The sequence below is a fragment of the Paramisgurnus dabryanus genome, chromosome 5 (genome assembly GCF_030506205.2).
Source record: "Paramisgurnus dabryanus chromosome 5, PD_genome_1.1, whole genome shotgun sequence".
Lineage (NCBI taxonomy): Eukaryota > Metazoa > Chordata > Actinopteri > Cypriniformes > Cobitidae > Paramisgurnus > Paramisgurnus dabryanus.
In genome coordinates, this window is record NC_133341.1 from 49072891 (window position 1) to 49098469 (window position 25579).

A 25579-nucleotide genomic window follows, 5' to 3' on the forward strand; every position below is an offset into this window, starting at 1 on the left:
GTCATAATTTCACAGAAGGCTTATAATTAGGAAATACCCACAACAAGCTAAACTTATATTCTGTATGTGTATATATATATATATATATATATATATATATATATATATATATATATATATATGTATATATATATATATGTATATATATATATATATATATATATATGTATATATATATATATATATATATATATATATATATATATATATATGTATATATATATATATATATATATATATATATATGTATATATATATATATGTATATATATATATATATATATATATATATATGTATGTATTTTCAAGTTGAAAGCATTGTAAAAAAAAAATATATATTTTTTTAATTCTTCTTAAAAAATATCCTACAGAAAAAAAGGCGTTAAACCCCCATGCGGAGCGAAGTCTGAGTCAAACCCTTAGTTTCAAGTCGGTCGTTAGTAGGCTATGAATTCATTACTGTTTGATCTTACATACATTATACCCAATATTATACACTAACCCCAAATCTAAGCAAAGTTTGAGGACTTGACAAAGTAGGCTATCATCATTTAAACAGACTCAAAACACCAAATAAGAGCAAACGAAAAAACACATCTACATAACCGACTGCTCAGTCGCCATATAAATATCTTCTCAGTTTATTTTGACATGTATTTGTGAATAAAGAAAACCCTATTTATCCTACCTGCTTCGGTGAAAGCCCGTTCTTCTGACTAGATAAAATGGCGGTGCTGCGGAGAAAACTCATTTTACAAATAACGTAAGCTGGCTCGGTACATTATTGTTGACTGTGCAAAGTCACTAACGTTAGCTTAATTTAAAAACATTTCACAAAGACAGAGCTTTGCTTTTAAACTGCCATGTGCAGTTATCTGGTTCATTTTCGAAAGAGCACCGCATATAATAAATGTTCTCCGTTTCATTTCGTTCTCCGTGTCTGTCTGTTATTAACAAAATAAAGTAGACTTTATAACAGAAAGCTTACAAATCTCTCATGATGTGTTGATGCGGGCGGCGGAGAAGCACGTTTAATAACATGTGAGCCCTCACTGAGCCATTGGCCAAATATGGCGCGGCGCACAAACCCGGTGATAAAAGGAAAAATTTAAATTCATCTGCAATCTGCATTGCCAAACAATCAGAAATACATACGAATTAATGTTCATGTATATATTTCGTAACTATGGATGTTAACAATTAATCGATCTTCGATTAATTGTCGATAAGAATTTACTCGATAAAACTTAACGATTGTTGAAAAACAAGATCATGCATGTGTGTGCGGCGCCTGCGCAAAACACATACAGTCGGAGAAAAAAAAATTAAGCGAGCACGCAAAAGTTAAACTACTAGCTATGATCACAACGATGCTCGATGCCAAGCACACGCATGTGCTTTTTAACGTCATGCGAGACGAGACTGGCTGGCTGCCAACGCAACGAAATGACATCTGCAGTGGATCTGATCCGATGCAGAAAATGCAAATACGTTTAGGATACTGAAAGCAAAGACCCTCTTCAGGAAAGCCTGCAAGATTAGCATAGCAACGCTGCTATATACAGAGAAGGAGACCAGAAGCTGTTTTTAATGAACAGATTAAAATGTAATCTTAAATTATGGCAAGAAACTGTCAAATGTAAACTGTAACTGACTGTCGTTACACCCTGAATGCCCGCAACATATATCACTGATCATCATTATTGACTGGCTGAGGCGCTGCTTGTTTTCTAATGGAAGGTTGCCATCTCCGTAATATAAGCAACTTTGCTGAAAGTACGTCTAAGCTGAGGTGACGACGAGAAAAGTGCCCTTCGTGTGCTTCTTGGATATAATTACAAACAGTGTATCAACGACTCGGAAAGCGAGGTAAACAACTTGAAAAATAACACTTAATGATAATAAAACTGTTATTTTGACATGGACTTTCATGCGTCTGTTTCAGAGTGCCCATGTGAGGCGGAGTTATACACTGTGTCTATTAGTCATTATATTTCATTACGAGATAAGTTTAAATTGATGATTTTATCAAAACAACAACTACATTGACTCATTTTTAGGGATGCACCGAAATGAAAATTCTTGGCCGAAACCGAAAACCGAAAATGAGGAAACCAAGGCCGAAAAACCGAAACACCGAAATAAATTATTATGCCAATTATTAGTACAAATGCATTTATGGCTATCACTGTGTACTAACTTTACTAGGGGTGTGTGACAGATCAGAAAACTCACGGTTCAGATCACATTACAGTTTTTGAGGCACGGATCGGATTATTTTTCAGATCAGCAAAAAGGGGGTGGGGAAAATCTAATAACAAATAAAGAAATTAAAACATTTATAAAAAAGAACAAAGCTGCACATTAATAAGGGCTAACATTAGCATTAGGTACAGAAATCGAATTAAATGAGTCATAACATGTCTTTATTGTATAAATTAAATATTTTATTATTTTTAGAGCTATTTGTCTCTTTGTTAGACTTAAGTAGGTTAATTGAGGTTACTGTTTCTTTAAATAAGCAGAGACTGGTTTATGACTGTAATCTATACATACACTTAAGACATAAACAAATGTTTTTATTAGAAAAAGAATACTTTGGAGATAATTTTGTTTATATGTGCCCTGTCAATAACAGAAAGATTTTATGTTCGCTTGTTTGCATCTCACTCGTGTGTGCACTATTGAGGGCACTTAAATGCGCGCGCGCACAGAGAACGAAGGCGAATCCCAAATAGCGCAGCATAAAAACGTTACGTTGTTTTTCATTGCTTTATTCGGCGCATGTATGTTAATGGACTATACAGTATGTGACACATTTGCGTGACTCTCTCTAAAGTTTACACATCAAGAGTTTTGATCTTTGAAGGGCGTACTCACTGTGATGATCACGTCTGGACCGGACACAACCACATGTGCCTCTGTGCGTACTTTAGCGCCTTTTTGCGGTTAAATACATCCACGCCGCATACATGTTGCTTCAGACAAGCACGTGCAGGTCGCGGTTTCTGTTTGCGTCATCACAACATTTTGGCCGTATTTTTTTTCGGTGATAAAAGTCTTTCGGTGGCCGAATATTCGGTACATCCCTACTCATTTAACAATCCCACTAGCATGTTATTTAGACAAAATAAAATCTTTTAATTCGCGTGAGGAAGCTGTCGTTTTTATGCACACTTTTATGTCATTGGCTATATGCCACTGCAGTGAAGGCTTATTGCACTATTACTGTTAACGATTATTCGATTGATTGATCGTTAATTTAAATGATCATCGAATATGGGAAATTGCATAAATTGACATCCCTAGTCGTAACCCTTTAGTGGCACATTAAAAACAAACACACATTTGAATAGCATTTTTTTAAATTCGAATTATTATGGCAGATCGAATATTCGAATATCCGTAACAATCCCTAATCCAGACCATGAAAACCATCAAACAAGTATTCCAAGACTCATCTGTTTTGGTAGATCCTTTCCAGGTGATCACATATGCCAGTGACGTTGAGCTTAGAAGCCATACTCGGCCAACAATCAACTGAGGCTGAATGTAAAATGGTGGTAGCTTTGAGAGGACATTGAGAGGAGCAGAATTCAATTTTTTTACATTTGAAAATAAGTGTCTAGCTGTGATCTGCGCAGTAGAAAAATGGAAGGCATGACCTGGACTGGGGCGACTTGACATCTTTACAGACCATGCAGTGCTGGCCTGGGCATTTAATTTCTGAAAAACAACTGGTTGGCCCAATGGACAGCTCTGCTCTAACAATTCAACTTTTTAGTACATAACAGAACAGGTTATCTCCATCTTGTCCTTAGGTGTTATCTAGAGCACATCAAACAGAGAAGGTGGAAGAACCAGCCTGTTTAGACATAAACACTCTCAAATGCTCCTCGGACATGCCATATACCATGGCTAAAATACTGTAGCTAGAGCACAAAGCACAGACAGCTCCATTACTCACCTGCAGTCTGTTAACAAGGACTGAAAAATCTAAGACCAACAGATTTCCTTCAAGAACTACCAGGGGGTGTTGTATCACAAAGTCTCTCTGGAAAAAGAACAATCATACCAAAATTAAAATCTGGATTTCTGAATTACTACCCTGACAACTCTCTGGGCGGACATCTAGGAAGATTAAAAACAGTGCTTAGGATAGCTGAGTCTTCTTTCATTTATTTGTATGCTTGTAATTGTTACAAGTAGACTAGTGAAAGTTTATAATTATACTGCCACTTAACAGTAAAGAGAAGCAAACGCAAATTAACACATCCACTGCCTTGGTAAAAAGCTTATTCTGTTTGCATATAATCTGATTATGTATCTTTGAATAACTGTACTGATTCTTCTCAGTGAAGGGCCTGCAAGAAGATGACGGACTCCTTGCTCAGGCACTGGAGGGTTGGGCGCTACAGCAGGCTGTGACTGGATTCAAACAGAGTGGCCAATATGACCAGGCAGAGGCTCTATGTTCTCAGGTACATACACAGACCTATACTTAAACTCTTACTTTCTTCCTCATCTCATCAGACTATGAATTGGGAACAGATGCAGATACTGACATATTTACTTTACAATGTTTTATTGCTTCACAGAAAAACACAGTTTCTAGTTTGTTTTTTAAAGCAATAAACCACAAGAGGTCTTCCTTATAGTGATTGTAGCTTTCTTACTAGTACAACTATATAGGTCGTTTTGTTGTCAGCTAATATTTATTTGGCTTTCAAGCCAAATGGTGTTGGCACATTAATATGGTACTGAACAGTTTGAAGATATAGCATGGTGTCTATTTTATTAAAGGGACACTTAACCCATTTGCATTAAACTTTGTATCTTTAGAAAACCAGTCATGTTTTTGAATGGTCGTGCATCATTCCCTCAGATTCCCATGATACTGGAGAAATGCGCATTTCAGTGTTGCACTTCCTTCATTCAATAATGTAAAAATCGTCATTTTGCATTATTGAAAGAACTCCGTATCATTTTTCCATGGGGGCTATGGGTGGGACCCACTCACGCTACAGATCTATAACAGATCAGTGTGTGGGACTTGCCAAAATCATGAAAATAAACGATACAGATGCCATCTTTTTGGAAGCTAAGCTAACAGACGCTGTGGAGCCAGGCTTGATGTTTTACAACAATAGGTAATGGAAGAGGGTGATTTTGACAGATTTGTGCCATAAATTCTGAAAGCATTTGAGTTGATTTGGTGAAAAAAAAATGTAATCTAATTTTTTGTATCTTACTAAAATATAATCCATTATTTTATAAAAATCTAGACCTATATCAAGACAACATATAAGGTATTTCATTAATTTGCATGTTTCCTCTTACGTCACTTCTCCCAGGGATTCTCCCAGTGCTTAAAAGCCGGTAGAACACACACATGCACACTTCTCAACAGCGCTTTATTCCTATTTACAAATTAAAAGACACACATTTTAATTTCTTTGATGGATGTAGAATGCAACACACTTTGCTTGCTTATTTTGTTCAAAAGCATGAGCAATATAAGTCCACATCATACTAATAAGAAACTATGCTGCTAACCACAGCTGGAAAGTTATAGTTCAAACTACACAAGTTTGCAATGCAGTTTGTGAATGTCCTCTGGAACAATGGTTTTCGGGAAACACCCAAATCTTTAAACTAAGATTTTACGATGGAACTTGACACCATAGATGGCTTCAATGCTTTTGAGAACTGCACCCCTGCTATATGATGACAGAAATACAATGGTTTCCAAGAACTTGTGGACAGCCAAGGAACTAATCTGCCCTACAAAGGCAAAAGGCAGTAACTTCGTTTTTGGTCGAAAATTTGTTATTGATATTTTTGGGACATTCAAGACCTCCTTTATCATGTGGATAAGTATCTTGAGTCAATGTTGTTGGTTTTTTGAGAAAAAAAATATCAAGAAGAAAATAACTGACAACTAAAGTCACTAAAAAGTCTAAACTTTAAAGTCATTTTTCTCAGTTCTACACTCTAGTGCAGTGTTCTTCACTCCCAATCCTGGAGAGCCGGTGCCCTGCAGAGTTTAGCTCCAACCTTAATCAAACACACCTACCTGTGATTTTCTAGTGGCCATGAAGACATTGATTAGCTTGCAGGTATGTTTGATTAAGGTTGGAGCTAAACTCTTCAGGGCACCGGCTCTCCAGGGTTGGGAGTGAAGAACACTGCTCTAGTGAGTTAAGGTCTTTTGCCTTTGTAGGGCAGTAATGCTGTAAATTTTATTGTTTAGGGAGATTTGCTTTTACTTTAATCTCCTTGATTAAAGCATTTTTGACCATTGTGAAGAGCAATAGATAATCAAACTTTAGCATATAATATGTATGCCTTGCTTTATTTTTTTCTCACTCAGGTGCTGAGTGTATCACCAGAGCATCCTGTGGTGTTTCTGATGTTGAGGCAGGTTCAGTGTGAGCATTTGCTACTGTCAGTGACTGGTAACTGCATTCCGCCTGCAGTAATGAATCAGCTGAGTGCTGCTGTCATGACCAACCATACCTCTGTGTTCGCCTGGCATGTACGTACACTCATTATTTCTAGACATTTTGTCTAAACATTAAAATATATTACTTATTCAGTAGATGTGATTTATGCTGTTTATATGAAGAAGGATTTGATCTTAAAATTGTTTTTTGTCTGTCTTAGTGGCTGGCAGTAGTGTACCTCTCTCAGGGTCTGCTGACTCAGGCTTCTATGGTTTACAGACAGAGTCTTCAGCTCGCCTCTCAGCTGGGTGATTACAATGGAAAGATAAGCAGTCTGCTCAGACTGGCCCTGCTTGCACTTATCCCATGTATGGTGAGGACTGATTTTATACAGGGATGGTTGGAGAAACATTTAAAGGTTTTTAAAGACACTTTTAATACATAATATAACACATAATATAATATAATAATAAAAGTAATAATAGAGTAGACTTTGGTTGACAGAAGTGGAACTCAAAAAACAATGTTTAGTCATTTGATTTAATTTAGTTAATTAATCAAAATGAAGAGATTCTACCGTCTAATTTTGTGATCCTTTGTTTCTTCTAACAATTTTTCATGAACAGTAAGTCTAGGGTGACAACCTCCAGTCAGACAAAATGTGGGACAAGTTGCATGTTAAAGTGTGACAATGTGTGACAGACGTAATAACTTTAAACTTAAGATATATTGTCTAACTAATTTACCAAGAAACATTTTTTAAACCCACCGACCAAAAGATTAAGACATTACCACAGAAAAACTGAATTTGCATAAAATGCAAAAAGCTCTCTCTGCTTAACCATCTATAGGTCTTAACTAAGAGTATGTTGCGGTCACTATTAAAAGTTCATCGTCTCTTTTTCGTGGCCACACTGGCCATGGCTGCTTTACCTGACATAGAGATAGAAAAAGTACACACATCCTTTACTCAAGTAGAAGCAGTGTTGCCAACTTTTTTCAATGGAAAGTAGCTAAAGCTTGCTTGGAAAGTCGCAAATTGTCGCTAGATTACGTCATTGCCTCATTAGCATTTATTTGCATTCTTACTGCATCGCCAGTGTCACGTTTCATTTCTCTTTGAACTTTCACAAATTTAATTTTAATACACATTAATGCCTAAAAATGTTTTCTCCTTTGTTTATCTGTTTCTGTTCTTATAAAAAGAAACATGTGTATGTTCATATTTAAATGTCCAAACAGTCCAGTTTTAAAACATGAGCATACGCTGATAAATCATGGGAAATGTTGTTTTCTAGGTACATAGCTCATTAACGCGTTGATCAGCTCCATAATAGTTTTGTCTGTTCTGAATGTGCTGCTGCTCACCTCACTTAAATACATTTATTTTTTGGTATAGTGATTTTTTTATTCAAAGACCATTTTACATTTACATCCTGCCATAAATGTAAGCTATCGCGGGATCAGCCAGCTCTGGCTTCCCGCATGCACGATTATGCAGTCTGGACGCAGAGAGATTAACCACATCTCCTGCCCTGACTGCAGCTGGGAGAGAACTGCTCTGCTGCGCTAGGACTAGACTGCCTGTGAGTGCTTTGGGATGGGAGTGAGAGGAGTGAACGACACGCGCTTTCACATCAAAGTCTCCAACAACGGCAGAAAAAGTCGCTAGATTTTATCGCTAGTCGCTTTTTAAAAAGAAGTTGCTAAGTAATAACTACACTTTTTACGTCAAGTTTAAATAAAGAAATATGGGCTCTCACATGTAGTTAAGTAAAATCCATTAACATACCTGTTTTAGCGTCACGCTGATAACTGGACTTCATCATTTTAATACATTTGTGACCCGTCACGGAAACCAGGGACACAAGTCGGCAGCACAAGTTTCGAGAAAATGAGAAACAAAGTTTTTTTTTCCAAATTTGTGATTTTCGTTTTATTGCAGAATCTGTTAGTTGAGATCACGAAGAAGCCTCTCCATGTTTGAGATAGCAGTTTTTGTATATTTAAAATCGTACATTTTGCGTTTGAAATAGGCTTGTTTTTGCGTCATTGTCTGTGTGTATATTTACATACTGTATAAGCTTGTGTTTTCGCCTCCGCCCCCAAAGGGAACAGCGTGACTACTAAATAAGGATAGTTCGCCCAAAAATGAAAATAATGTAATTAATGACTCACCCTTATGTCGTTCTAAACTCGGAAGACCTCCGTTCATCTTCGGAACACAGTTTAAGATGTTTTATCGTTAGATTTAGTCCGAGAGCTTTCTATCCCCTTCATTGAAAATCTATGTATGGTTTCCATGTCCAGAAAGGTAATAAAACATCATCAAAGTAGTCCATGTGACATCAGTGGGTCAGTAAGATTGTGTTGATGCATCGAAAATACAGTTTGGTCCAAAAATAGCAGAATTACGACTTTATTCAGCATTGTCTTCTCTTCCGGCTCGAGCATGAAGTCACGTGACTGTAGTGACACGGCTGCCCTGTTCCTCAGACATGTTTGCTAAGTTTTTTTTTTTTCAAACTTATAGCCTGCGTCTCCCCAGACTGTAAAGCTCGGGCGCACAAAACAAAAGAAAAATAAAAGAAGCTGGGGCGGAACAAATAACAGTCAGCCGCATCACTGACTTTATGCGGCGCCGCAGTCGGATGACGTCAAAGTACCGCGAGAGCTCTTCAAGAAATCTTACGGAGTAGTTTAATTTCGACTCGCTCTCGCGGTACTTTGACGTCATCTCTATGTCAGTTCTTGCAGCGCAGCATGAGTCCAAACCCACAGAAGTTACACAGATATCGTTGTATTCTTCATATAATTGGCTACATGTTTTGTCTATCAATATTTTCCATGAAGTCATTGGCTGATGGAGGAACGAGCGAGCCATTGGTAACATCTCTAAAGGATGTCACGTTTTCGACGGCGCTGTTTGGATGATCTATTATACTACTTCCCTATTTTAAATACAAACTTTTAAGGCGGGTTCATGTGTTTAACGGAGTGTAAGCTCATATACCCTTACATGTTACGATTTAAATAGTCTTCAGATTGTATATTATATTGTATTACCAGACATTCATGCGAAATCTGATGTAAACAATCTATATTTCACGGATTATACGCATTAAAATGGTCATTGGATAATCTGAAACAGACTGGATTCGACTTGTGATCCCCACAAAGGTAAAAAGAGTCATGTTTATTTTTGCATGTTGTCATTTGGTCATAAAATACTACATATGATGCTAGAACATCTCAAAACGGCTTTACAGGGGGTATGGCTTAGCTAAATGAGATGTAAATGAGCCCTATTGTCTCCCCCAGCTGGAAAGAAGAGTCCCTTTCGTCTCGATTTTCTCGGTTTGAGTATTTCTGAGTTCTTATATTCAAATGGCCACAACTTCTCCAAATCTTATCAGATTTCCATGTGTTACACATCGTTGGAAAGCTTAGAAACTGCACTTTCAGAATCTGTGAATAACTCAAAATGCCCAGATCCGACTTGTGTCCCTACTTTCCGTGACTGGTCACATTTAATACAAAAAGATTTCAGCTTACGAAGCAGCTTACGTTACGTTACGTTTTTAACCAAGGTGATTATTCCTTATCTCTTGTCTGTGACAAAGGGCACTTCTCATAATTACGTACTACCCTTCATCTGTTTGCATATGTAAATTTTTTCTAAATTAACCAAAACATGCTAATCTTTATATTTAAAACAACACAATTGGTTGAGGAGGTTTTCCACTTCCCAACATGCTTTGCATAAGCCTGCATTACCAGAGCATTTTTTGAAATGTAGTGATATTCAGGGCACTATCATACACCTGGCGCAATGCATGACGCAAATGTCTTCTGCTAGTTTTAACCCTGCGCAATTATCATTTTTACGTTTAATGCCACATTGTTTAAAGGACAAGTTCGGTATTTTAGACTTAAAGCCCTGTTTTCAGATTGTTTATGGTGAAATAGAACGGTTTTGACTGAAATTTCGACATTTGCGGCTGCCCGGAGAATTTTCGCGTGATTGTGTTTCAACTCACACCTCTACAATGGGTTTAATGGTGCACTGGAACAATCCTTCCTAAAATGCATTAAACTTTCGTTTACAAAGACGTGAAACTCACCGAGTGGTCAGGGGTGTTCACTGGTATGCTCACACAAAAATCGCTGCAAAATACGCATTCCAACAGGTTTTATCGTAGTTTTTACCAACTCCATTGACTTGTATTAGATGTCCTGTGAGGTACGGTATTACTTTGCGCCGGGAATTTTGTTTCTATTCTTGCAATTGGCAATGGCGGATTAGCGCCACCACCTGGGCTGGAGTGTCTATTATTCAAGCTCTAAGCGGAAGAATGTACGGGTGTGAGGCGTTTGGAAAAATAGGTCCACAAGTTAACAACGAATGCTAAAACAGCTGTTGGAAAGCATCTTTTGCAGCGATTTTTGTGTGAGCATATCAGTGAACACCCCTGACCACTCGAGTTTCACGTCTTTGTAAACGAAAGTTTAATGCATTTTAGGAAGGATTGTTCCAGTGCACCATTAAACCCATTGTAGAGGTGTGAGATGAAACACAAACATGCGAAAATTCTCAGGGCAGCCGCAAATGTCGAAATTTCAGTCAAAACCATTCTATTTCACCACAAACAATCTGAAAACAGGGCTTTAAGTCTAAAATACCGAACTTGTCCTTTAAATAGCAATTTTCTGGTCTGAAAACAAGGTGTGTTAAGGCGCATTGTTGGCGCGTTGCTATTTTGATCCAACTAAAATAGACTACCACTGACCAACTAAAACCTGGTCTACAGTCAATGACGCAATATTGTTCTTGTTAATTAATGAGCGCGTTAGTAATATACGACTATAAACGGAAGGACAATGGGCATTTGCTTATCACACATGGATACGCAGCACCACACTAACATTTTTAAATATGAAAAATTAAAGGATAAGAATGTAAAAGGTTATTATTGAGTCTCTTGGACATAAATGTGGACCGATTATGAGACTTAAAAGTCTCATTTTAATTTACATATTTGTAAATTATTCTTTGAGATTACACTGATCATGTAGGCTATCCTTTCATTTACAGCTATTAAAAGCCTGCTATTACTTTAAAGGGACTGTAAGTAGGATTTTAAGTGTTTTATTAATCAAAATCAATGTATTTATTCATAAATATGTCCTCGTTGGTGTCAAATGACCTCAGCCAGTGATCTGACTTTTCTTTGTAAGCTTAGAATTTCTCCTCTTTACTTACATTGAACGGGTAAGTCCAAGGAGGCTTCCATGTCATTTCACCGTATTGATAAACAGTGATGGGAATAACGGCGTTATAAGAAATCGGTGTTACTAACGGAGTTATTTTTTTCAGTAACGAGTAATCAAATAAATTACTGTTTCCCTCGTTATAACGCTGTTATTGTTACTGACATTAAAATGCTGCGCATTACTAAAACTTTCAGCCAACTTTCAACTTTCAAAACTTTCTCAGCCACTGTTTTTCTCGTGTGTGTGTGTGTTGGGAGAAACATAACTGATGATGATTGGTGTGTGTATGTTAGAGGGGGTGGGACAGCCACATAGCTGATGATGATTGATTAATTTCCATCGTTAGCGCGTTAGAGTTCACACACAAGCACGCACAGACAGTGACAGTCTGACTGCTCAGAACCAGTGTAGAAAGTCTGAGCAACTTTGTCACTTTGTCGCTAGATTTAGCAACTTTCTATCACTTTAAATACTTTATTTCAAAAACAGGGTGTCCGCGGGGTTTTAAAAAGTATTAAAAAGTGATAAATCAAAATTGTCAAATTTAAGGCCATTAAAAGTGTTAAATGTGGTCTCAGAGGTATTATTTTTTTCCAAATTAGGTATAATTTTTTCAGACTATCAGGTGTCACATTCTGATTGAAATTCTCTCTGCGTTCGCGTTAGTTCGTTTAAATATGGGCTCTAGCATATCTGGGCTCATAATCAAAGATCTTTTGTCTCTGGGATGTGATCAAAGCCTGGAGTGGAGCCAAATCACGTTCCTCTCTCCACTGTAAGCGTTCTGTAATCACTACGCACCGGATCCACTGACTGTATCACGTTAAGCTGAGGTAAAACTTTATTTCAGCTAGCATGGTCAAACTTATAATGCAGGAAGGCTCCGATGTTTTGAAGATCGATAAAGGTGTAAAAGACCAATGGAGATTGACTTGGCTTAGCGAAATGATGAAGATTGGCAAGCCTTTCAGTTCGTGGGCTAAGAAAACCAAAAAACCAGGTAACTTGCGTGTCTTTGCACAGTATGACTAACGTTAGGGGTCCCGTATTTTGGGGGTAAATGATTTCTCACCCACGTGATCATCCGCGTCACGTTTTTTAATGCTATGCTGATCTAGCCAGTGGCTGTCTGATACAACGGGTTTGTTAAACTTGTGGGTAAAATTCATGTGGCGCCACAAGAACCAAGAGGCAGATGACATCAAAATCCCGTGAGAGCGATTGACGAGGAATCATAAGAGGAGACTGCTTTCGAAATCCTCTCGCTGGACTTTGATTTCATCCACCTATCTTGCCGTTGCATTTGCGTGTGGTCTCAAAAACGTATCATTTGTACATATATTTGAACACCGCAATTAAATAACAAGTGATTTTAAGCCATTCAGTCACAAACAACAGTGCTAAATGCGTCTGCTGTTTCTGTGTCAGAGGAGTATGCAAGCCGCGCATTCGTTTCTCATTGAGCTAATGTGTTGTATTTTTGCTGCTTTATTAGCCTTAAATAACACATATGCCTCAAAAATCCTGTCTTTGCAAATATCCTCATATAAACACGACCATTTAGGTCTTAGGAGAAAGTAAACAGCAAAAACATTGTGCATAAAATAGCACATCAGCGCTGCCTCTATTGTAACATAATAATTTGTTAATAAAGGAACAGTCATTCAATTAACATCTTTCACTATAGTTACAGACATCCTGTGCAAATTGTACACTAGTTTAACTCGAGTTACTCGTTCAGGGTTTATATTCATACAAAACGTTTCTGTATTAGAGCTGTGACTGTAAGCTGTTGTGTGACGAGAACAGACCCTGGATTATTTGTTTATGTGTACTGCACAGAGGCGATTCTAGGGTTAGAGCTTTAGGGGTGCTGAGCACCCAATGAGCTCCACTGCCACCACCCGCTCTTTTTTCCTACAGAAACCAATAATATGTCTATTGTTAAATAGCTATCATTTTAACATTGGTTCTACTAACTCCAAAAAAATTTTGGAGACCTTTCAGGCATGAAAATGGGTCAGGGGTGAAAAAGATGAGAAGAATATTACCCCTCTAGGGTCCGGGGAGCATGCTCCCCCTTAGAACTTTTTTTAAAATAACATATTTTCAAGCATCAATCTGATGAGTTTTCAGATGCATTTTTTTGCCAACCTTTTTATTTCTAATTAATGGTGAGCTAGCACATTTTTGCCATTAATGCCATATTAAAGTCTCAAGACAAAAGGTGGGCTACACCAGCAGTGTGGGTATGGTTTTATGTGAATATACAGTGTATCGTTTTAAGCCTTTATCAAAATGTCAAATCTCCTAATTTATAACTTTTATGCCTACAACATATGGTAGGTTTATTAATAGTTTGTTAATTTGCAGCTTTTCCTTTAACAGTCCTTTAATTGAACCATTATATGTCTAAAACAAAACACTTGTGACTCCTGCACTAAGGGTTAAAAACGTTTTCCCCTTCATATTAATCTACATGTGACAAACTAAAAACTATTTATTGTCTAGTTTGATAGTCAGACAGTTAGTGATTTGACACATAACTTACCGGTACTGGTGGTATACAGTGATATGTAGTTTGTTTTCACTCTGTTCCAAACGCCATGTTTTCATGACGACTGACCAGAAAAGACGCAAGTGATGTCATGTTTACATAACTCCCGATTGTTAAAATGAGTCTCAAATTAACCATAAATCATATAATAAACTTTAACAACGGAGACACACGTATGCAACTTTCCCACTGAGGCGCACAAAACTGCATGCGTCTTGCGGAAGAACATTGTAACCGGCGCTACTTCTCTCTGTTTAAGTCTATGGACGAGTCACCCAGGTACTGTACTACTCCGCAGCGCGCGGGTAGTGTACCCGCCGGACTAAAATAATCCGAAAATAAATACTTATTATACGTGTACCATGGTGATTCAGTATAAGATAAAAACACGGCTTGAAAGATTGATTCGTGATGTACTCGCTCATTATAAACATAACGTAAACATTTTGTAAGATTTGAACAAAAAAGTTGCATCACAACACTTTTAACTGATTCTATCTCTGCGTGTGTTTCGCGCTGAATGACGGACGGGGCGATGCAGGTACAGAGAAGTAGAAGAGGATGACACCATTTGCTAAGGGGGGAGGTTTTCATTTTCTACCTTATTATACATTTTAAACCACAAACTACGGAGTATGTTTTGAACATTATTTAACATTGTCAAAGACGAACGAACATTTTAGAATAATTAAATTTCTTGCCCCAAGTTTTAGGGGTGCTGAGCTCCTTTTTAGGGGTGCTGAAGCACCCCTAAAAAGGGGCTAGCCTCGCCCATGGTACTGCATAATATGATATGAAAAATTTGTATTTGTTCACATTAGTAAATGCATTATATAACTTGAAAAAACAATATAGAGTATATAAGCATTCATTAATTCTTGTTTATGTCATTACAGTAATTGACGGTAGTTCATGCTGCATTCACTAATGTTAACAGTTTCAACTTTGATTAAAAAAATTATTAGTAAATGCTAAAATAAATACATTAACAATTAATAAATAATTAATAATACACTCAAAAAAATATTTAACCCCAAAAGTTAAAACTTATGCATTTCAATTGCATGTCAATTTTCCATCCAATTTAATCACATAAATCAAATGTAAAAGTTAACATTATGTTTTAAGCTAAACCATCACATTCAATTTATGTGAATGAATTAAATAAATTTTATGTTAATCAATTATCTGGGTTTTAAGATTGGGTAATACATAAACTTTATTCTTTTTAAATAACTTATTGCTATTGCTTTATATAACTCTTGTTTCTGTTAATTATATTAAATAAATTGTCAAAAAATTTTTAGTTATCACTGTATGCATTTATTGTGTTGCAATTCAGCTTCATAAAACACAGGAAGCTAATAAAACTTGACACACAGAAACAGTTTTCTTAATATACATAACTACTGTATTACAGTATCAGTGCTGCTACAAAACCAGTCCTTAGATTTCTAACCACTTTTGTTTCAAGATTAACAAGAGGTACAGGAAGGTGCATGTATCTTGCATTAGTGTCATTAGCAGCATTCCAGAGTTACTGAACTCGGTTTCAACATTCCAAAGTGATATTTGGAGCTTCATATGAACGCAGTAATCGAAAAACATTTTTACTTAGGAGACATAACTATAACAGTATCAGTGCTTGTATTTCCAAACTGGCTCAATAGCACAAGAGCTAACAACTTTTGTATCAGAGCTACAGGAAGGGGCATCAGGTGCATCATCTTCATCAGTTTGTAGAACAAAATCCAAAAGTTCACAAGTTTTCAAATGTCCTTATAGATGTTGGAAAAATCCAAACAAGCCAAAATGCCCTTTTCACTGAAAGAGTTTGATTTTAAGTGCTTGAACTTTTTGGGAAAGCTTGTTGCCATCCAAATTCATCAGTACCTTCTGAAAGAATTCAAACGTGAATTTGAAGCTCTTAGGGTAGCTTAAGTTGAGAGCGTAGATCAGTCCGAACAGGATCACTACTCCAAAGGAAATACTCTTCAAGCGTTGAAGCAGCATCACACCTTCTATCACTACCCCAACATCCCCTAGATTCTCCTCAGCACCAGCACCTTCTCTACGGATCGCATAAATCCCGAGAGTAGTCTCAGAAATTCCTCTCTCAGCTTCTACAGGGTTGCAGTCCTAAATCCAAAAGAAAAAAATAACCCTGTTCAGTTTAACTGAAATATTGGACACATGCAGCTTAGAAATTAGTTTATATTCTTATATAAAAACATATACGAACCATGAATTCTTTCACGAGTGTTGTGATGTCTTCATTGAGATAAACACACAGACTCTTTATGACACAGACTCGTTTGAGGTGCATGTCATCACGCTAGAAAATAATAAAACAATATTAAATACAAAGATTATAATGACATCATTGTAATTAGTTCTACATAGAAAAGAAATACATTTTACCACACCTTGTCAGCAATTGCCATTATGCGTGATATCTTCTGTCCAGAAGCACCTCCTTTGCTTTTAAAAACCTTATGCAGGTTTGCAGTGTATCTATCCAGCTGCCCAAAGAACTTGGTCAGGAGTGGCACTGTTGTTATCCGCATGAATTCAGCGTTTATCTGAGAGAAAAATGGAAATTAAAATGGACAATAAATATAGGTTTACTATGGAGGATTTAGTTGTATTTTACCAAAATTGTATTGTGTCTATAGTTCTTACTATATAGTTATATATACACTATATATACACATATACATATACATACACATACATACACACATACAAAAACACATACATACTATATAGTTCTTATATATTAAAAAGCAACAACAAAAAACACAAACCTTAACTCTTTCACCGCCAGCGTTTTAAAAAAAAAGTTGCCAGCCAGCGCCAGCGTTTTTCATTATTTTCACCAAAGTTTAATGCCTTCCAGAAAATGTTCTTCTTTAAATATAGAAACATACAATATAACAAATGAAAGAACAGACCCTCTGCTTTCAAACAAAAAAAAATGTTTCATCCTACCTTTAGTGGTTCTTTTGCAATCAGCTTTTGAATATGGGTAGGTTTTTGCAAAAACACCATATTTTGAGCAAAAAGCAAAGATAATTCCATTTTTATGACGGACTTTTCATAGAGATCCCATTCAGAGCGATCTTTAAAACAGACACGGACATGCAGCAGCTTGCCATAGGGCAATACTTCCGGTTTTAAAAAGTTGCGGAAGGGCCACCTGGTGGATAATAGCGGTATTGCGGAAAGACGGAAAATCTCGTCATTGGTATGAGGCGCCGTACAAGCCAAAATTCATTCTGGCACTCTCACTCACATACATTCTCCTTTCACACACATACATCCTCCTTTCACACACATACATCCTTCTTTCACTTTCATACATTCTCCTTTCACGTACATACATTTCTACCCTCTCACACACATGTATTCTCCTTTTACACACATACATTCTTCTTTCACACACATACATTCTCCTTTCACATACATACATTTCTACACTCTCACACACATACATTCTGCTTTCATACGCATACATTCTCCTTTCATACACAAACATTCTCCTTTCACATACATATATTTTACTCTCTGTCACATATATACATTATCCTTTCACATACATACATTTCTACTCTTACACACATACATCCTCCATTTACATACATACATACATACATTTCTACTTTTTCACACACATACATTCTCTGTTCATGTACATATATTTTTACTCTCTCTCTCACATACACAAATTCTTCTTTTACATACATATATATTTGTACTCTCACACACATACATTCTCCTTACACATGGTTTTTCTGTTGGTATCCATTATTTCCTCTTTTAGCAGGAAGTCACTCTTAGACCAGGAAATACATGTGCAAGACTTGATCAGCTCTTCCTCACAACTTAACCATGATGCTATTCAAAGTCATCCTGTTTTCTTTTAAAGTACACTTCTGGTAAAAATTTGCAATAATCATGACATCAGACAATTTTTATATAATGTGCTGGAATGTACTGAACAAATGGAAAGGATAGCAGATGATTATTATTTAGGGCATGATAGGCTGGCATAGAGAACTTTTTGATCATGCAGACTGTTGGGACTAAATCATAAAAATAAAGAAAAGGTAATTTGGGAAAATAATTGTCAAATACAAATATAATAGCAACAGAAAAGGTAACTAATGAATATTGATGATGGGCCATTTAAAAATAATGCACACTCGAGTTGGTATTGCTTTGCGCTACGTGGCCGATACACCATGAGAGGTGCATTATTTCCATTGGTGAGTACACTGTAAAAAATACACAGTATGTTTATCAAACCAAAACATATTTTTATGTTACATTAACTAATAAATTCAGGTTGAAATTGTTTAACTAATTTTTTTAAGTTATGTTAACTTCTTAAAGCCAAAACTTAAAATAGGATGATGAATTGACTTGCAAATTCTTTACACTTGAGTTTGGAGTAATGGGAACAATGGGAACAAGGTGGCCTATTAATATTTCTATACTTTTTTTTCCGGTATTTATGTAATTTGTTCTAGTTTTATATTATCAGAAGTTAAGCAAAAACAAAACTGAGCAAGCAGGCAATCATTGTTAATTTACTGCTTTATTCATTCTTTCCAATTAATTTATTTTGCTATCACACATACCTGTACTGTATATGCTTTATTTGTTAAAAATTAAATAAATCTTATTACAGTTAAACTTGGTGTATAGTGATATGGAATGTAATGCTGCCCACAGACCTGGAACTACTCTAATGCACACCTGTAAAATGTTTCTCAACCAAATAAACATTTAACAGTCCTATGATATAAACTGTTATATAATACTATTATATAAACATTTACAAAATAAATAATAAATAATCCAACATAAAGCCAACAGAAGATATGTGACCCATGCTGGCAAAATTAGTCTGAATGAGCTAATTTTCAAAAATGAGCTATTTATATTTTGACATACATACCTTAAAATCACTGGTAAAACTTACAGATTTAGCACACACAAAGTCAAAAACAATATAGGAAGAATATGGGCCCTATTTTAACGATCTAAGCGCATTGTCTAAAGCGCACAGCGCAACGTCTAAATGGGCGTGTCCGAATCCACTTTTGCTAATTTAACGATGGGAAAAATGGTTTGTGTGCCGAGGGCATGGTCGAAAAGGGTTGGTCCTATTGTAATGGGAGTATTTTGGTTGTAACGTGCAGTAAACCAATGAGAGACTCAGCTCTCATCCCCTTTAAAAGCAAGTTGCGCTGGCGCTATGTCTAATCCCTATTTAGATGACGAACTTTGTAAACTGAAAAACTAAGCGAAGGAAGACGATCCCAAGTTTAAGATTAATGTTAAATAATTGTGTTGTTTTTCACTTGTATTGAAATTGTTATTTTTTTATTAAAACCTTTAAAACCCGTTTTCTTTTAGTCATGGAAGTAAAAAGCAGGCTTGTAATTGCTTTAAATGTATGGCTATTCAATATCATCAAAAAATAATTTACAAGTGTGTAAGATAAGGTTTGTACTCTAAAAATACTTTATTTGTAACAAACAGGAGATAAAGAATTTACAAACGGCTCTCCTCACGTTTCAGCACTTTGGACAGCGGTTTTTTAGCTAAGAGTTTTTTTTAGCATTACTTTTATCATCTCACAATATCCGCAGGTACAGAGTTATCATATACAATAAATCCGTGAGGTAGCATTAAAAAAAAAAAAACATTTAAAAACAGATGCATTTGTTCAAAGCAAAGCATTTATTTACTTACCAGGCTGCAGGTGAAGCAGCTATTTGCGCCTTTTAACGTCTCATAATTAGTCCTCATTTATGTCCAAGAGACTCAATAATAATCTTTTACATTCAATCCTTTAATCTTTCATATTTAAAAGCATTTTTGTGATGCTGCGCATTCATGTACTTTGTTATAAGCAAGCGTTGTCCTCCCGTTTATAGGCGCATTTTACTAATGCGCTTTTTAAATAACATAAAACACATTGCGCCATTGACTTTAGACTTTAGACCAGGTTTTTGTTGGTCAATGGCGTAGTCTATTTTAGTTGCCTCAAAATAGCAACGCGTCAACAATGCGCCTGAACACACCTCGTTTTCAGACCAGAAAGTCCATGGGCGAAAAAGGGGCGCAAATGCATTTGCTATTTAAACAACGCGGCGCTAAAAGTGAAAATTAGGGTGGAAACTAGCGAAAGACATTGCGCTGGGTGTAAGATAGAGCCCTATATGTTAAACTTTGTTTTTCTTTTGTTGTTTTATTGACATTGAGGCAGCTTTAAGATGTAATGCAAGGATCTATGTAATGTTACACATCAGATATTTTTTCCCAAAAGTTAACCAAACATTCACTTAAGAATAACAGATTATAGGTCCTACCTGCATGAATTCTTGTCAAAACAGATATTTTTACAATTGACTATTCAGAGCATTGAGATCGCTAGACGAGGGCTTAATGTACTTATTTATATGAAAATCTCAATTTTGACCAAAATCGGCACTTATACTTTCAGTTGCATCTAGCTCAAAATTAGACGGTGTGAATTCCGAAAGCCAGCACGGGTCACATATTTAGACAAAGGTGCTCAGATTTTCCCTATGTGGTTCTCAACTCCAGTCGTCAGCCCCTCTGTAATGTTTTTAGATGTCTTGATTCCTGATTCCACTAATCGGGCTACTGCCAGAATGTTTGAAATGTTTCCTTTATTAACACAATAACAAGCTGATTAACTGAATCAGGGTTTTTCTATACAATGCGTCTTCATTACACAGTACACAGTTTTTATATTTTTTTGCCTTAATTGATATTTTATTATAATTTGATATATATATTTTTAAATGTATCTACATTGTTATCGACTTTTTATTTTATTTGTACTTTATTGTTTAGTTTAGTTTTTAATTTAGTTTTAATTTAATAATTTAATTTTGTGTTAGTTCGGTTTTTATGTCGAGTTATTAATTTTATATTTCAACTTTTTAGTTCCACTTTACCAAACAAGCTTATTGCAAAAGCATTTCGCATTTCTAATTTTCGTTAGTTTAGTTTATAAAAAATACTAAGACCTATTTTATTTGAATGCAGTTAATAAAGTTCCTAGATAAGCATTGTACAATTAATATAAACTTGCAATGGTATATTTGATTCTTAATAAAGATAAAACAATCCAATGCGAAAAACGGATGGGGTCTCACCTTTTTAAGTTGTGGCAACATTGGTTTTTGGTCGAATAAAAGTAACTTTTATCATTTTTCCAAGTGAAAAGTCCAGTGTCCAATATCGCAACCCATATCCATAGTAAATATAGGGCTTAAAGTACTCCGGCCGGGGGCCGGATTTCCGGCTTGAGGGCAGGTCCGGACTCCGGTGTCGTGAGCAATCCAGTCCCCCCGAGCAATTCTGCCCCCCTAGGACCCCAATTGGTACCTAGCAGTAATGCCTGGTCAAAAACTTGTCATCGCGATATCTTGATGCTAATGGCTAATCGAAGCTGCGTTAGTGGTGTAGCAAGCTAGGTACTTTTTACAAAATAGAAGCATACAAAATATTTTTAAAATAAAAGCTTACAAAAATAATATAATTAATGAACTAATATTCATGTTGCAAACACGTGAGCAGCACGTAATGACACACGTAATCGCCTAAAAACCCAATTAATTGCCTTACACAACAAAAACACATTTCAATTTTATGTTATTGATTACTAAGTTATCTGAACGTGAAACATATTTTTTTAAACCTCAGGATTAAAAAAAATGACATTACGTTATTACGGTGAGTGCAACTGGTGTTTGTGTTAAGCTATTTTACCCGATAGCTGTATGCTAAGCTGGTACGTCACGTTAAGCTAATTAAAAAAAATCTAAGAACGAGATTTGGTAGATCTCACCACCTAGAGCATCAGTTATATACTACTATATTAAACGGATAATTTAAAATAGACCAATTGTAATTTTAACAACATTCTAACGATATAAATCATCACGAAATTTTGAAGGAATTGTAATAAGGCGCTACAAAGGCTACCCATGAGGAGTTTTTTCAGCCAATGGAATTACGCGGGGTCCTAGGGGGGCAGAATTGCTCGGGGGGACTGGATTGCTCATGACACCGGCGCAGGCAAAACATGCAAATGAGTCACTTTCGGCACGGACGCGCTTGGAAAAAACGAGCGCGTCACTTTAATTATGAGCGCGCATACCACGCGGCTAAATTTGAATTAACGAACTGGGAATAATACCCGGTCCCCTTCAACCTACCACCTTGATTCACGAGTCAGCGGTCACAGCCAATGGGAGCATGATATTAGGTTGTCTTAGCCAATTGCTAGAGAGGAGGGTGGGTCTTGTGCAGAAAGTAAACCAGTTCGCAGTTAGCTTGCAGGCTACACACGCTGTGGAGAATGAAGTTTATCAAACCAGAAGAAAATACATCTGCTTTGGAGGAGAAAGTAAAAAACAAGTGACGCTTGGCATGCCTTGAATAAAGAGGACAAGACACGGTAAGGCTTTAGGCCAGTGGTCTCAAACTCCCGGCCCGCGGCCGTCTTTACCCCTCTATGCGGACCGGTTCTGCTTTCAAAAATATAATATAATCTGCCCCGCAGAAAGATTTTCATTAACTTCGTTTTATATTTTTTAAATTATTGATGTAAACTTTTTAGGGGCCGTTCACATGTCGCGTCTAAAACGCGTGTTAAACGCGAGTCAATGCGATTTTTTTTTTATTCCTAAGCGCGTGAGAGGCTGGGCGTCCTCCGTTGCTACGCAACCATGAGCGGCTCTCACTCCAGCGAGCATAACAGAATACGTGATCAGATTTTATTGCTCATCTGAACCTCACGTTAATCATATCATTGTCTCCATGCGATCAGTTAATCTGGTCGGGACTTTGGAGTGTTCGTCCAGAGAAGAGCTGTACTGTAACTCGGGGTTACCCAACTGTACTCAGAGAAAAGCTGCATGGGGTTTGTTTGTTCAAGTCACAGCTTTCATTTGCGACACGTCATAAGCAGTGCAAGCAGGAGATGTAATGCAACGCATATTAAACTACGGATGCGGAAAAAGCCAAGTGCCCAGGTTTTGAAAAGAGGAAAGATTAGGAGAAACGTGCAAAAGATAAAAGTAGACTACAGTAGTCTATGTATGCAGCTCACTCAACTCAATATAAGTGAATAATAAAGTATATGTATCATTATGTTGCTTGCTATGCAGTTACACATGAAGCATTAATATTAATTTTTACAGAGATCGAACATATTCAAGTCCAAAATAAATGCATATGCTAAAATAGTTCATAAATGTATTCAGCAATTTAATTTGTTAATTTAGTGCAAGGTTTTAATAGATAAACTTTTTATTTATTATTATTATTATTATTATTATTATTATTAATTTAAGATAAGGTTTAGAAAAGATTTACTTACTCTTAAAAATAAATTATAAAATAGATTGAAAGCACTGTTTATATTTGTATGTATTATTATATGTTAAATAATAGAATTTAAATGCAGTACATATACAGAAATATTGTGTTTTTATGTTAAAATAGCTCTATGTCCCTCCAACAAGATGTCCATCTCAGAAATGGCCCAAAGCCAGTTTGAGACCCCTGCTTTAGCCACTTGGTGCAGTAAACTTCCGAAACCTGAGGCTTGTTTTTGCATAGTTTTTTTGGCATAATAAGTTGTTAATGTGTTGAAAATATGACTGTGCTGTTGCTCATAGAATTAGTTTATAGAAAAAATGGGCTTGGTAAAAGTCCTGGTTGAGCCACAGAAAGTTCAGGCTCAGGATTTTTTTTCACTTTAAGCCCTGTAAATATTTTGCAAAGCAATGTAACTAGTAAAACAACTGCCCATTTCATTGTTAACGCGAGGTCGTGCTCCTGCAAGATACATTTGTATATTTATCTAGCGCATTCTTTAATAAAGCCAAACTTACCAATGCATTAAGTAAAGTGTCTGAAACAGAATCAGAATAGCTCAAATTATTTTTGATGAAAACTGGCACTTTTATTTTATTAAATTATGAAAGTAGACATATAGTCAGAATCATGCCTTGACTGTTGAAACCTGTTGAAATAGTACCTTTTACTGTTGAACCACATACAATGCTAAAAAGTTGACGTATGAACAAATACTAATATAAACATGTATACAGAATTTTTAAATACATTTTAAATATATAAGATTTTTCCAATAAAACTTTGTTTTATTATATAATTAAGCCATGAATAATTCGCTTTATTTCGGGATTTTAGTCATAAACTTTATATTTTAATCATAAAGCCCTACATTTCTAATGAAATTACTATGATTTAATGCCAATCTGTATGTGATAATATTGACCACGAGACATGCACTATCACTGCCGTTTTGTGCATGCAGTTTGCGCAGTACAAGCACGCGCAAGTGATGCAGTATGTGCACAGAAAGCTGTTAATGTACCCAGTTAACAAATATGGCTCCGAAATTATTCAGATAAATACACCTTAACCTTTTAAGACCTTTTAAGACCATACGTGGACATCACTTTTTTGTTGTTTGCACCATAATACTTATTTCTGTGTAACTGGCAGAGGCGTCATGCCCATTCAAACTGTTGCATGCAACCTCAAAATCAAAGGAGCGTCCATTAATCTGTTACTTGTCTTTTAATCTGTTTAATATGCAAAATATTATTAAGTCTGTGCTACATCCTTGTCACTGTTTAGAGATTTTTGCCATTTTGATAGTGTTTTGATTATGTTACATTATTCTGGCGGTGCTGCAGTCAGCGCAGTCGCAGACGTCATCAGAGTCTGAGCGCGCTCACAAGCTCCTTGTTGTTGCTGCATTTTGCTATCTGAGGAATTAAAACGTGTAAGAAACGCTCACAACATTTCCAAATCCCAGTACGGTAATGTACAGTTAACCTCCTATGTGTAGAAAATGTATGGTTTAAAATGTGACTGTCTCAAAGTTAGAGATTTCTAGATTCATCTTGGTACAATGCCAAAGCTTGCCAGAGTTCACGGGAGCGCGGAATCACACATGCTCACATATGCAGGTAAAATTTAACGCAATAATCCGTTCCCTCTAATAATTTTATCTAAAAAAAATTTTAATCATTATTGAGCATTAAACTCTATCACGTGGCTAAAGCTTATGTAATTTTCGGTGTTTATATGTATACTTTATGGATTTAAAATGACATTCATTTCATATGATAATGCAGTTGTGCAAAATGCATAAATGACACAATTAAACAAGTCATTAAGCAAAACGTAAATAAACAAAACATGCCGTTTCAGATGT

General features: G+C 36.2%; 2 protein-coding genes across 3 annotated transcripts in view; one reads left to right on the forward strand and one right to left on the reverse strand.

Moving 5' to 3' along the window:
• The window catches only part of skic3 (SKI3 subunit of superkiller complex), a 271172-nt gene that overhangs the window by 190364 nt on the left and 55229 nt on the right, over window positions 1-25579 (forward strand). For both annotated transcript variants that reach the window (XM_065284603.1, XM_065284604.2), the window contains exons 36-38: window positions 4357-4481; window positions 6374-6538; window positions 6667-6819. In XM_065284603.1, the coding sequence (XP_065140675.1) occupies window positions 4357-4481; window positions 6374-6538; window positions 6667-6819 (443 nt within the window). The remainder of the gene's footprint in view (window positions 1-4356; window positions 4482-6373; window positions 6539-6666; window positions 6820-25579) is intronic.
• Window positions 15769-18085, reverse strand: LOC141282208 (uncharacterized). The gene is made up of 4 exons (XM_073814787.1): window positions 18050-18085; window positions 16704-16859; window positions 16520-16612; window positions 15769-16416 (listed from the first exon to the last, which is right to left on the reverse strand). The coding sequence occupies exons 1-4, from the start codon at window positions 18083-18085 to the stop codon at window positions 16099-16101; spliced, it is 603 nt and encodes a 200-aa protein (XP_073670888.1). The 3' UTR covers window positions 15769-16098.